Below are 13,997 nucleotides of genomic sequence, written 5' to 3'. Positions count from 1 at the left end.
CAAATGATCCCTCAACCAAAAAAATCCAAAAGCAGCCCAATATAATATATCAAATAACGCAGGGGTAATTTGGTAATTTGACCATCATAAAATATAATATAAATATAAGTGGGAAGAGAGAAAAAAAATAAAAAAAGTTTTTCGCATGCGGATAACAATGTGATTAAACAATTTGTCAAAGGTCTTTCACTATGATTAAGTTAATTGTCAAATGATTGTTTTTTTTTTTTAAATAAATGATGCCGTGATTCAAAAAATGTCTTCTGCACGCGCGTGAGTGTGTGCATGAAGGCTAGTGTAATCAATAAAGGATTGGATACTTAATGATTGGTTGGATGAAAATGACAAGGCAACAGAGATTGCATCTAAAGCACAATCGTCTAGAAACGGAAGAAAATCCTACTATGATGTTATCACTTGACGGTGTACTTCTTGTTCCTTCAATATTGTTGGCCCAACCATGAGGCGGGTGTACGAAGACAGAGGTGGTGGTCATGACGCTCTTACGGAACATAATGGGCCTCGAGCCAGGCTCACTGGGTGTTCCCATTTAAAAACCCTTCTTTACATTGTGGTTCATTTTTTTTACAAATATGGCTTCCAACCCTAATAGTTGTATTGTAAAAGAAAACATGCACTAATTTTGTGGTTGAATTATTATTAAGTGTTGGTTAACGTGTACCTTTTCTGTTAGGAACATATTATTTGGTTCAAAAATTTGGTTTAAAATTTTGATTTTCCTGACATTATCCATTTGATTATGATATGAAACAAATAATTTGCTAGAAAATTAAATTTTTTTAGTCAATTATCACCTAATGCGATAATTACCGGACTGGACCTAATTTATCCATTACACACACACACACACATATATATATATATATATATATATATATATATATACACGAGTATAATTCAAAAACAGCTACAAAATTGCTGGTTTGTTTGTTGCCCACACTCCTTTTTTCTTGTATTTCTTGATGAGAAAGAAACTCTGTTGACTTCACCCCCAAGTAATAAGCTTCAGTAGAAAGTAAAACAGTCACTATTTATTTACAACCCTATCACTCAAATCTCAAGTACACACTACTCACATACTCATCATTCAATCTCTCTCTCTCTCGCTCCCCCCTCCATTGTTTCCTTTCTCCTCAATGAGCACGCCGAGCGGCTGGTGCATCACCGGAAAGATGGTTCTGCTGGGTGTGCGGGACACTGCCATGACATTAGCCTGTGCCTTGTATGTCAAGTAAGTACATCACTCTCAGTCTCTCAGTCTCTCTCTCTCTCTCTCTCTCTCCGTCTCTCTCATTGTTTTCTAATGCACACTTGCACAGGGACAAGTTAATCGACAAGACTGGCAAGAATGGAGGGTCTGCCCCGTCTGGTGGTCGGAATATTGGTGCGGCTCCATGATGGCCCGGCCAGTAGGCTCACGGACCGTGACGGCGATTGATCTGTTTTCTTTTGTTTTCTTAAGTTTTCTGGAAGAAAGAGAGAGGCCAGAGTTAATTAACAGGCTAATTAAGCAGTTAAAATATGTAGTGCAAGTTAATCACTAGTACTTAATTAGTTTAACTTTGAATTCACAATGTATTATCAAGTTTCATGGAATCATGTTGATGATACAGATTAAATTTAATAACCGAACTTGTAGTTTCTTCTTTCATTTTTCTAGGGAGGAGTTGCCTAAAACTTCATTATCCCGCTGTGACATTTCAAACTTGTCACGCATCACCAAATGTTTTAACTCCCCGCTTGATGTCGTAAGATATGATTGATTTGGAACACCGCAACATCAAAGCCTTCACTCCTCACTTCATCTCAAGGAAAATCTCTCTTATCAAATAGATACATTTTACTATGGATTTTTTCTCCCAATAATGCTTTGCACGGCCACATTTTACAGCAGTTAAAAGAATTGATGTAGCAAGTGCACATAGATGTGTTGCTAATTCACGTGTTATACCATCACATGTTCGATTCCTACAGGACTGACTCAAGAAAAGAATGTTACTACATGGAAATTATAATCAGAACAGCTTCCATTACCTGGAAGGATTACGTTACAACAAAGAAAGGCCGGGTCGATGAATTACTACAAAATCCAAGGGTTTTCTACCTAGAACTAATAGGAAACCTAGCTAGAACTAATGAATGTTCTACAAAAATATATAGAACCTTCGGGACAAAGCATTGACTGTGCAGCACAGTCCTCACTAATACAAGTCCCGCATAATGCCGGGAAGAAAATTCGGTGAAGGTCAGTCCTAGTACTCGTGTAGTTCTCTGAACCAAAGACAATAAAGTCGCACAAAATGTTGGACTGTTCACCCAACAGCCTTTTAATGGTGTTTACTGCGATTTTCCTCCACAATTCTCTGAAACTCCTTTTCACTGGTCGCAATGAGACGCTTGACCATGTCGTAAGTTGTGAGCCTAATGCTGCAGTTGAAAGAGGGAGATTTCATTAGTTAACCAAAATTGCACTTAGGAATGAGATCTTTCGGCTTATATTTTAACATAATGTGATAGGGAATGAATAGACAGGGATGTTCATGGAACCTGCTGTTCGGTAAAGTTTTCAAAGCATTAGGCAAGAAACCCCTATATAAACCTACAAGTCCATCACGCTCCACAATACCTGCACAAGCAACATCAACTCAGATAAATGACTTTGACTATGAACCCAAAGATATAACTCAGTCACAATCCTAAGTCGAGTCCAGCTCACACACAAATCAAAAGAAACCCTAAATCCTAAACTCAAAGGCTTGACCAACAGCTAATTTTCCAATTCACTACGCATGCAGGAAAAGACGCATTCTACCAAGTAAGGGCCAGAATTATCACCGAATGAAACTTTTTTGTTACTTTTTAAGGTAAACCTATTCTCACAAAGATAAAACTATATCATGCACACACGGTCCACGTTCTTCAGTTCATAGAAACATTTAAATCCTACACTATCACGCAACGAATATTCTCAGAACTAATACTCCAATGCAAAGTATGATCCATGTATTACCAAATTCGTTATCTTTTCCCAACATTGTAAGCATAACTCATGAAGTGATATTGAACATATAAGTATTTTTATACTACATTGAACCAAATCAAGAATATTGGAAAGTTGAATTCCTGGTCCCCAAGAATGTGCCCCATTTAATCATAATATCATAGACGAAGCAAGTAAATATACAATACATAATAGTGAGAAAAACTAAAGACATCTGCAACTGTAACAACATGTCTCATGTTATAATTCTAAAAGACCCCACTACATTCAGACTTGTTACTATCTCATGTCTCATGTTACCTGGAATGGCATCCAAAACCGTCTTGTAAGGTGTGCCCTTCATTTGCATCTGTCTTCTGACAGTATCCAAAGGATAACAAGTGAGTGTGGCAAGGGAAGCTGACACCAAACCTGTTAATAGAGATGCTTCAGCTTTCTTTTGAAAATCCTCCGGTAAAGACTTCTTCACCCTGTCATCCGAAAAACTTTGAGTCTATGACTAACATAGAATACAATCATTTGTATTCTCCTTCGGTGTAATAAAGAAAGAGGTAGGAGTGAACTAACAAGTCAAAAATGCAAAAGTTCACAGCAATATATGGAGCAATTCCAATAAGAGAAGGTCCAAGACCATAGTAGAAGGATGCAACTCCTTCCTCTTTTAGCATGTTTAAGGCAATCTGGAAACAACACTTCAAAATTCATCTTTCATGAACATAAGGGCATCTTATTAAAAATAACACCATCAGGTCAGTCATACCTCAGACATGGTTCGATACCCTGGTTCAACTGCTAAGCGCAACCTCAGGACATCCAATGGGTATGTTACCTACAGATGGAAAATAGTAGATTTGTGAATTGTTCTACATAACAGGTAGAATGAAAATAAGCTAGATAAAAAACAAAAAACCAACAATGTTAACGACTATCCATAGTGTTAAGTAAAATACAAGGTTTTACATCTCCCATAGAGTACTACACTGACAAACAGGTTTACAATTAACAGGAAGAGGCTCATCAACTAGAAATGCATTACTCACAAATGACCACAAACAGGTTTACAATACCACAAATGACCATAAATGCATTACTCACAAAAGTGGATGTCATGCCCGCACAAGCACCCGCCGCAAGTCTTCCCAGAAGTGAGAGCTCACCATCTTTGCCCCTAAAGAGTTTCTTCAAATTCAAATAAAAAAACTTAGGAGCTTTATTTCTGAATACATGGAATGCTGCACAAAGATTTTCTTGAATAGGGTTTCAAAATTACCTTATAAGCCTCATAAGCAAAAAGCTGAACAGCACTATAAGGGATAATCCGTATCACCTAAACAATTAAAGGAATTTTCAAACTTAAATGCAACTCAAACAAACCCCCTTCTATACAGCATGGGAAAGTAATGTTTTGTAACTAAATGGGAAATTTAATCAGCAGAAAACCTGAGGAAGGTTGCCCTTCCAGTACCCCTTAATCCCTTCTTCCTTCCCTATCATTGTTATGGCCTGCAGGGCATGCACCAAGATTAAACATGAAGAGGTGATCATACAGGATAAGGTCAAATGCTTCTAAAAGATATATTAAATAATAAAGAACTATACATTTTGAAAAACCATGAATTATGCTATTGTATGAAAAGATCATAAATCTACGTTAATTATGTAAGCCACAAAACCACAATACGAGAAACTAAGAGCAGGCGATAGAGCTGAAAATGCAAGACTGTAAGACAAATGTATATAATTTATGATTTTTAAAAACCCGGGCAGAGCCAGAGGATGGTCCAGACGAACCATAACATACCTCGACAAAACTGATCGCCTTCTTACCGCTTTGCTGCCCAACTCGCACCCCATGAGTCTGCAAATATGTCAACATCTTTTAGAGTACTGAAAAGTTCCAATTGAATTACTAATTAATTTTGAAAATTCCAGAGTAATGTTGTTCTTAAGTTTACAAGATACATAACCTAATGTTCTTTTTTCTATGCAAATATGTCAACATCTTTTAGAGTACTGAAAGTAATGTTTTGTAACCAATGCCTTCTAAATTCCCCGGAAGCAACAAATTTTGAACATTTTCTTCGTATTTTCACCGAAACCATAACACAAAAGGCAAAGGCAACACAATGTCTTTCATACGAAGCCGTATCCAAAGCATATCGGGCTATAAAATTGTGAGAAATGTGACAAAAATCAAAGATAGATAGAGAGAGAGAGTTAACGAGCACCTGCATAAGAATCTTGATGCGGTCGAGCGGAGCGGTGACGCTCTTAGCGGCGGCTCCAGCGACGGCTCCGGCAGCAAATAGCGCAACGTCCTTGGGCACGCATGCGAGAATAGCCAAAGGATGCTTCAACAGCTGAGCCGAGGTCGGCAAAAACTCGTTCCTTTGTTCTCCCCTTTCCGCCACCGAAACGCATGCGAAATTGCACCGAATTCCACCGCCGCTGCTGAAGCTGAGCTGCGCGGTCGTCCACAGCGGTTCGTGGTGGTCCGCGGCGTCGGTGAGGGCGCAGCGGGAGGCGTTGAGGCTCGGGATGCTCCGCCATGATACAATGGCTCTGGAATCTCCGGCCATGGCGTGGGAATTTTGAAGAAGGGTGGTGGAAGAGTGAAGGGATAAGGCGAGGGAGGCAGTTGCAGAGAGAGAGAGAGAGAGAGGAGACCAGAGTGCACGGGAAGGCGCACTTTGTTCCGACTCTCAAATCTGCAGAGACAGGCGCGTATTATTTGCTAATTTGGTAAGAAATGCGCGTGCTCACCAATCGCCATACGTATGTTCTGAAATGAGGCGACCTTGGGCCCCATGTTGGCAGCCACCGTTACTCATCCTTCTGGGTCTGGAAAGATTATGGAGTTTGGACCCCATGTTTCATTTGCTTAATTTTATAAATAATTGGGCTTTATATACAAGAATGACTTATTTTCTTATCACCTGACATATTTCTCACATAATAATGTATGATTCGATTGAAATGTAAAAGTTGAGACATATTTTAATGTTACCGGAATAAAGTTATTAATTTATTTACATTTTAATAAATGGTCATAAATTCAACTCATATGAATAACGATAATGTATAATATATGTGTAAAGTTGATAGTTAGTAATGATTAGCATATTGTGTGGCTTACGCTTTTTTTTTCTTGTCAAGAGTTATGTGGGGTTTTATGGTGAAAGGGAAAGGAGGTCGGGAGCCTCGAACTTTGGTGAGGGGGCCATAAGGGGTTTGATTTCTATTAGGGTATTGTTGTACACACAGTTATTTTTACTTCTCACACTCCTCTCTTAATTTTCGGTTATCGGATTGAATGAATTAAAAATGATTAATGATAAAAAATTAACAAGGGTTTTAAGTGAGTACAAATATGTGTGTGAATAACATTATTCTTTATACTATAGCATTACACTTATTAGCTTAACTGGTCTTTAAAGTAGAATTTCATTGTGAATTAAGTCACTAGAGACGGTGTACATGACTCGTATACATTCAATGACTTATCTATACATTCGATGACTAATTTTATACATTAGAATATCATCTCGTGAAAAAAAAAAGCTTAATTATTCAATACTCTATATTTTTATGAACTTATCAATTTACTATGTAGCATGAGGATTAGTGGCTTTGTATTAATTCTTTATATAACTAACTTCACTATCGGTAACTTGTCTTTTATTGAAGTTGTTTAATTTAAAATGGTGCACAACAACATTATAGTATTATGGTGGACACAAAGGTATCGTGGCGGACAAAGTAATATTCACGTTAATAGTATAAAAATTAATATAGAAACAAAATTACAAATAGTTAGATTGGATAATTAAAATTTTCCAAGTCACAGCATTAGAGGCATGACTCGATCAATTAAGGTTGAGAGCCAGTGGTGGAGCCAGGATTTTGTAATAATGGAGTCATCATAAATCATAAATAAGCTTTTCACAAGGAAAAGAACTTAATGAATTAACCTACTTATAAGTGTAAATACATGTGTCACTTAATACTACTGTTTAGCGCTATTCATCTTCACTTGTAAGTAAGAGTTCTTAGGTTCGAATCTCGTAAATAATGAGTCCACAACTAATTCATTCTCCCACCATTTAGTATAAATATGTCGTTGTATTAAATAAATTACAGAATATATGTGATCGGGTGCCATGAGTCTTAGAAGAATGTCAAAAGGCTCAAATTGTATATCCTATGTTACAAATCCTCAATTATTAGATCTATTCAATCCATTGAAAAGAAAACTAAAACTCCATAATGGATACTAGGTATGATAATGTAAATTGTGATTATATTCAAGACTTAACTGGTCAAACAAAGACCAGCCCACATGAATTAGGAAGTAAAATTCGTATCTCCAATCCAATTGATGAAGCCAAATTCCAATTGGATGGTATACAAAATATCTAGGACCACTCCACCTACACCACCAAATTTGGTCTTCTTTAAATTGATTCCGAGGTCAAGACAACAAAATACAAAGAGCACTGGGTTATTGGGATCGTGAGCATACATTACTTCCAGTGTAGCTCCGCTACTGTTGGGAGCGTATCATCAATAGAAGGGATGAGCTGATCGATGCACGCCAAAAGCGGACTAGTCTACCCAACCCACCCATGGTCCATCTAACTTACAAGTTTTGTCTCACAAAACAATAGTGAGAGACATTAAAATGAAAGAGTATGAGCGAATAAAAATATAAATAAATAAAAAATGAGAAAAGGAGTTTCTTGAAGGTTGCGAGTCAACTTGTAACCAAAACTTAATCAAAACCGATTGATTATGCTTATTTCTCACCTCACAAATGCGTCACATGAGGTGAAAAATATGTATAAAATGGTACGCACTCGGTTGCACTCAAGTTTCCACGTTTATTTCTAACCCACGACATATCAAACGAGCAAAATGGGTCTACTCTCCGCTGAAAGAAAGAACCCATACCTTGGAATAGAAAAGGGGTTAGGCCGGCCCAACATTTCTGAGGCACGAAGTTCAAAAAATGAGCTGGCCCTGATCATCACCCAATGGTCATCACCCAATGGTCATCATCTCTCGTCAAAACCACTAGGGTTAGACTGGCTAGTAGGGTATTTTAGAGGATTGGACACCACCATGAGATTTTAAGAGCATCTTCAAGGAAAGCTCTAAATTTTATCACACTAAGAAGTCAACAGTCTTAAAAAATTATTTTAGTTATTGTGTTTAATTTTTCATCTCCAACAACATTATTTTAACAAACTTTGATATTTATCAAACTCAATCCGTCCATTTTTTAAAGGATAATGCTAGGAAGGTCAAATTTTTAAACCAAATGATATGGATGTGGGATGTTAATGATTGAATTATTATTTAAGTGTCGATTAACATGTTTATTTCCTATTGGTTACACATCATCTGGTTTGCAAATTTGGTTTCTCTAGCAACGGTCCATCATTGGGTTTTATTTTATTTTTTTAATATTTTGATGAATAATTTCTCTGTAAATTAAAGAGTGATGATTTATTTTGTTATAATAGAGACTCCTTATAGAGCCTCTTACGAATGTGTGTGTGTGTGTGTTTTTTTTTTAAATTTATTTATTTATTTAAATTGGCTCTTTAAAATAAAATTTTGGTTGTTTTACAGCACCTCTTGGAGATACTCTAATAAGCCAACTTCTAACTTTTTTGGAAATCTTTGAATGAACTTCCATTTAGCCTGCTAAAAGCCAGTCATCTTGGCCTCTCATTTCAATCACTTTCAAAATCTAAAGCATGCCTTGTTTTGGTCCATTTTGGCAACATATATACAAGTCAGGTTGTATCTTTGATATTGTTACGTACTTAAAAAAAAATTAAAGTGCTCAAAACAAGTATGGTCTCAGAATAAAAGAGAACTTATAAATTGCAAAACCCACCCCAATTTTGAATTCATTAATTCTTTTATTGGATTACAAAGCAAAGTACTGAACCTCTATGACATATGCCACAACTCTATTCAGAACACGAAATGAAAGACCAGATGACAAAAACAATCTGATCATATCGACATGGAGCTATATACATATGACATACATATATATATATTTTGTAGCCGGTCATCGATCATCAAGCTTCACCAGTACTACCAATTCATACTGTTGCCATATTTAGATCCCCAAGCAAAACGAAAACTGTTTGCTTTCAGATAGGCTCTATAACACAATCCAAAATTGAAGAAATTTAACAAAGCTGCATCCAGCCAAACTTGCTGATCAAGGCTCAATCTTTTGCTGTAATCGGAAAATAATGAACCCAAAACGCTAAAACCTGGTTTAAAGCGAATGAATTCATGTATTAGTTAACTTTATAACTTGCTAGTTGGAATTTAAATATTTGAATTTTACCGTAATGAACTTACGTTTTAATTAAGCTCCAAGAACTGCTCCAGTGGACATTTGAAGCCCCAGGTTCACGATGTTCGATTGATCTAAAAGGAAAAAAAAAAAAAAAAAAACTCATGTTTTAGATACGAAAAATTTTAATTGTTACATTAACAAGCAAATTAGGTTGTTAAGTACTTACGAAGCGGAGATTTGTTTACGAAAAAGCAGGCTGAAATGATAACGTAGCACAGCAGAAGAACCAATCCCTTCAGGTAGTGAGAAGTGCCATCCTATAAAATCAAGGAGAAAGTGAGATAAAAGGTTGCTTGCTAATAAAGGAAAGCTGATTTGGTTAAATTTTAGCAATCTTAGATTCTCAATTAATTACCTGTAATGTGAAGGCCACAGCAAGTATTGATAAAGCCAAAGTGCCAGTCTCAATGACACTGAAATTGAGATCCATGTTTATTCCCATAATCCAAGCAACGATCACGCACAACGGAACCTGAAAGTTCATTTCAATGGCATTAGAAATTATAAACTTCAATCAAATTTGAAAGAAAAAACTAGCATTAAATATTCTTAGTGTATATATACTTACAACGAACATGGCAATTTGAGTAGCAGACCCCAAAGCAACGCCAAGAGTTATATCCTGCGTTTACCCAAAAAAATGTACTTGAGAACTTAGATTTTCAAGTTAATAGTGGCAACAAAAACGTGCTGGGAAGATTAATCGTATGTTTAGAAATGCAATAGGAAACTTAATCATTGTGATTCATTGAAAACTCACCAGCTTGTTCTTGAAAGCAAATATGATTGCTCCTGCATGTTCAGCTGCGTTGCCAACAATTGGTAGCAAAATTATGCTGATGAAGCTGACAGACAAGCCCCAAGAATCTGCAGCTTCCTGTTGAAAAAAGTTGTGATTAATTTTATATTAACAAAGTAAACAACATAAGGTTACTAATCCAATCAAGGTGGTCTGACTTTTACCTCAATAGTTCCCACAACATACTCAGACAACAAGGCAATGACTGCAGTCATTCCAACCAGCCACACAATTCCACTCCATAACCCTATCGCAGGTGTTTCTTCCGAAACAACATCATCATCGTCCGATTCCTGGTCATCAGTAACACCATAAACAAAATGGCTAAGTTAGTAATTAGTACAAATCAATGCTGCCAAAATTGTCCCGAAAATTTTCAGTTTCAATAGTCTTGCATAACAGTGTTCTCTCGCCATACTTATGCTGCAAGACTGAATCTGAACCACACATTGAGAAAAGATTCTGAGATATTTGGTGGTTCAAATTGGCAAAAGAACATTTTCCCACAATTTCTTTAATCGAACCCTAGATTGTGAGATCATGAGAGGTGCAATAAAACTTGTTAACTTAATTAATTAATTATTTACCTCCTGAGCTTCAAATAATTCACGGTGTGTCCACAGCTGGAAGACTATGTATGCAGCGTAAGCTGAGAGCATCACAATGCTGCTGGCTCTGGACAAATGGAGTGTGGGGTCCACTCCCATATCAGTAGAGCTCCCTGCAGCAGCAAACGTGAACAGCATTGGCAGCAAGTGGCACAGCAGAGCCAGGAGCAGCATGAGGGAGTTCACATCAGCTTGCCTCTGTATGAACAACCAAACAAAATATTTAGATAAGCATGAAATGAAACCAAACACTATCCAGGATAAGTTTAAAATTGACAGAGGTATCTATTTGTCCAAGAAAAGTATTATATATTATAGGGCCGTTTGGTGGCTGGGACTCGATCGATAGGATTGGAGGTAGGTCGAAGTTAATTCTATAGAGTGTGGACGGTAATCCAATTTAATACGTCAACTTCCAACATTTATAAATTTCGCTAAACAACGGCCATGACAGTGATGCAATTTAATTGAAATAGTTTAATTCAAGTCAAGCCAGCTTACCCTGTCATATTTTTGTTCTTTCTTGATGTTGGCAATGCCACCACAAAAGAGAGAAGTGCCGAGGACTAAGAGAAGGTTTGAGAGAATGGAACCCAGTAGAGAGTACTTCACCACTGCTACTTTGTGTTGGGCTAGGGCAAATATAGCAATTATGAGCTCTGTAGCATTGCCACATGTCGCATTTAGAAGCCCTCCCACTGCAAACCCGAAAATAAATAAATTAGAATAAATAAATCAATCATTTTCGTCATATGAAAATTTCATACAACTTTTTTTTAGGACTATGATATAATTCCTCTTATCTCCTCCCATTTTTTTTAGTACAACAATATAGAAGGGTGAGTTCGGCTAAGCCACATAATAGACAACCTAATTTGGTATCGAATTCGCCATCCACGAGATTCAAACCTAAGACCTCTCACTTACAAGTGAACATGAATACCAACCGACTATAGTGAGTGGCTTATCTTGCCCTATTGTACTTAATAATTAACAATATGGTAGGGCAACTAAAAATAATGAAGTGAATTACCTGTTGGACCGGTGTAATAAGCAATTTGTCTGCATTTTTGGGAAACAAGAACAAAATGTTAGTGTGCTTTATTGCTGTGTTTATGTCAATGACAAATAAAAATTACACTACTACTAACATAAAATAGTAGGAATGAAAAATAGTAGCAAAGTTAGCACTCTTCATTTAGTTTCTCCCATTGAAAATCATTACAGAATTTTAATATACTTATGTGTGAGTGCGACAATATAAGTTGAGAGTGTCAAAATCGCTACTAATTAAGCAGAAGATCAGTCTACTTACTCTGTCAAGAAGCTGACTCGTTCCGCTAGTGGCATGAGTCCAATTAAGCTCAATGCAAACACCCAAGGCTGTTTCATATAAATTAAGTGGTTAGATAAAAGAAGTCATAACGGTTAATGCCATAGAAAAGAAATCAGAAGATCAGTTACAAATTTACAATCATAGACAGAAGTCAGAACGGTTACGGTCATAGAAAAGAAATCAAAAGAGTTACAACCACATAAAGAAGTCAGAATGGTTACGGTCTAAAACATTTTTTTTTATTTTTTATGATCATAGTATGTAAATGATATGAACTCATAATTAGATTCATACACCAAGTTTAAACTCATTGAATTTATTTACCAAATGATATATATGATATATGATGTATCATATCATTTTATTTTATATTTATACTGGCTTAATCAATATATGCGTAATTATTTGGTTCATTCTTGTAAGGAATCATTTTCTAAACTTAAAATCAAAGTTTATCTACACTAATGGGTGGGGAAAGCGAGTTTAGCCTGACAATGGGCTAGTACTAATGTCATTTTTTGTGAGAATCGAATTTAAGGTCTCTCACTTTTAAATGAAGAGAAATAATATTAGACTATAGTACTAAGTGGCAAGTTAGACGCATTTTAAAACTGTAAGGAACTCTCCAATGAGGAATGAATCCTTCTAGAGAACGAGCCACATACTTCCTATTTGTATGCATGGGAAATTAATTTTAATCAAATTTAAAAAATGACGTATTGAAATTAATTAAATAAAAATGTTGTGTTTCACTGTTTTATTGAAACCCCTAAAGTGGAACTCACTCTTGCAAAGCCAAAACACTGAGCAGCAATGGCAATAGGGATGGCTGGGAACAAAACAGAGAGTTTAGTCCCCAATAAAACCTCTTGCAAATTCCCCAGAAACTGTCTGAGAAGGGCACACGGAACTTTGGAGACAAGTGTGCGGTCGGACTTCTTCCGAAGTGAAGTGGATGACATGTTGTGCGCAGTCCGGCTGGTGCGGCCGGTCTCCTTGGTTAAACCCTTGAGGGTGCCATTTTCTAACAGCCATGGCTGGTCTTGGTTTGAAGCCATGATCGATGGTGATGCACACAAAAATGTAGAAGAAAAACAAGGCAAGGAATGTACGTATACGTAGCAGGCTGGCTGGCTAGGTAGCTAGCTAGATAGTATCTAGTCAGATGAAGTAGAGTTAGGAGTTGTACAGTTAAATAGAGTTGCGATGTTTCTTGTGTGAGGTTAATATCTGCCAAGTATAATTGTAGGCTTCCAGGAAGTTTCGTTTTTTGTTTGAGTGCCAAAAACTGAAAACCGAAAAAATTCGGACTGAACACCAAATCAAACCAAACTTTATTGGTTTGGTTTTGGTTTTGGAGGTTTAGAAACCAAACCAAACCGAATCGAACCGAAATCCCTTTACACTTTATGAATCTATGCACACGATGTTTCTTTTGTAAAACTATGTTGCCAAGTTTGAAACTAAGCCTAGGGCTTTTTCAAGGAGCATACTTGGTTTAGTTAGGGAGGATATTTTATTGGTTATAGAGGAAAGTTTTGGAATGCTTTAGAACTTGGATGAGCTTCTCTATTTGTTTGCTTTTTGAATGGATACGGTGATCATTTTTCTTTGCAATTGAGATTGTTGATAGAATATGATTGGTTTATATGATCTTGTATATGTACAATTACTTGCCTATTTTCCCACTTTCCCCATTTTCTTATTATTAGTCTAGCAATACAAGCCTCTTTTCTAAATTTCATATATCAAAATCAAGTTTTATAAAATAAAATAAAAAACCGAAACCGTACTAAAACTGAACCAAACAAAACCAAACCCAAAAAAATCCAAAAAAAAATTAAAAC

General features: G+C 36.5%; 2 protein-coding genes across 2 annotated transcripts; both read right to left on the bottom strand.

Annotated features, from left to right (window-relative positions):
* Positions 1 to 1,947: 1,947 nt before the first annotated feature.
* On the bottom strand, positions 1,948 to 5,734 carry LOC137745668 (probable envelope ADP,ATP carrier protein, chloroplastic). Its single transcript, XM_068485664.1, has 10 exons — positions 5,251 to 5,734; positions 4,824 to 4,880; positions 4,463 to 4,525; positions 4,293 to 4,349; positions 4,118 to 4,201; positions 3,783 to 3,851; positions 3,590 to 3,702; positions 3,323 to 3,492; positions 2,569 to 2,647; positions 1,948 to 2,448 (listed from the first exon to the last, which is right to left on the bottom strand). Exons 1-10 carry the CDS (start codon positions 5,599 to 5,601, stop codon positions 2,349 to 2,351), a joined length of 1,143 nt encoding a protein of 380 aa, XP_068341765.1. The 5' UTR covers positions 5,602 to 5,734; the 3' UTR covers positions 1,948 to 2,348.
* A 3,184-nt stretch (positions 5,735 to 8,918) lies between these two features.
* LOC137744698 (vacuolar cation/proton exchanger 3-like) lies at positions 8,919 to 13,325 on the bottom strand. The gene is made up of 12 exons (XM_068484466.1): positions 12,936 to 13,325; positions 12,130 to 12,197; positions 11,848 to 11,876; positions 11,316 to 11,512; positions 10,794 to 11,012; positions 10,371 to 10,499; positions 10,168 to 10,284; positions 9,976 to 10,029; positions 9,763 to 9,879; positions 9,574 to 9,664; positions 9,410 to 9,478; positions 8,919 to 9,318 (listed from the first exon to the last, which is right to left on the bottom strand). Exons 1-11 carry the CDS (start codon positions 13,206 to 13,208, stop codon positions 9,417 to 9,419), a joined length of 1,356 nt encoding a protein of 451 aa, XP_068340567.1. The 5' UTR covers positions 13,209 to 13,325; the 3' UTR covers positions 8,919 to 9,318; positions 9,410 to 9,416.
* Positions 13,326 to 13,997: the final 672 nt, after the last annotated feature.

Source organism: Pyrus communis, chromosome 9, assembly GCF_963583255.1.
Source record: "Pyrus communis chromosome 9, drPyrComm1.1, whole genome shotgun sequence".
Lineage (NCBI taxonomy): Eukaryota > Viridiplantae > Streptophyta > Magnoliopsida > Rosales > Rosaceae > Pyrus > Pyrus communis.
This window is presented reverse-complemented; position numbering and strand designations above follow the sequence as displayed.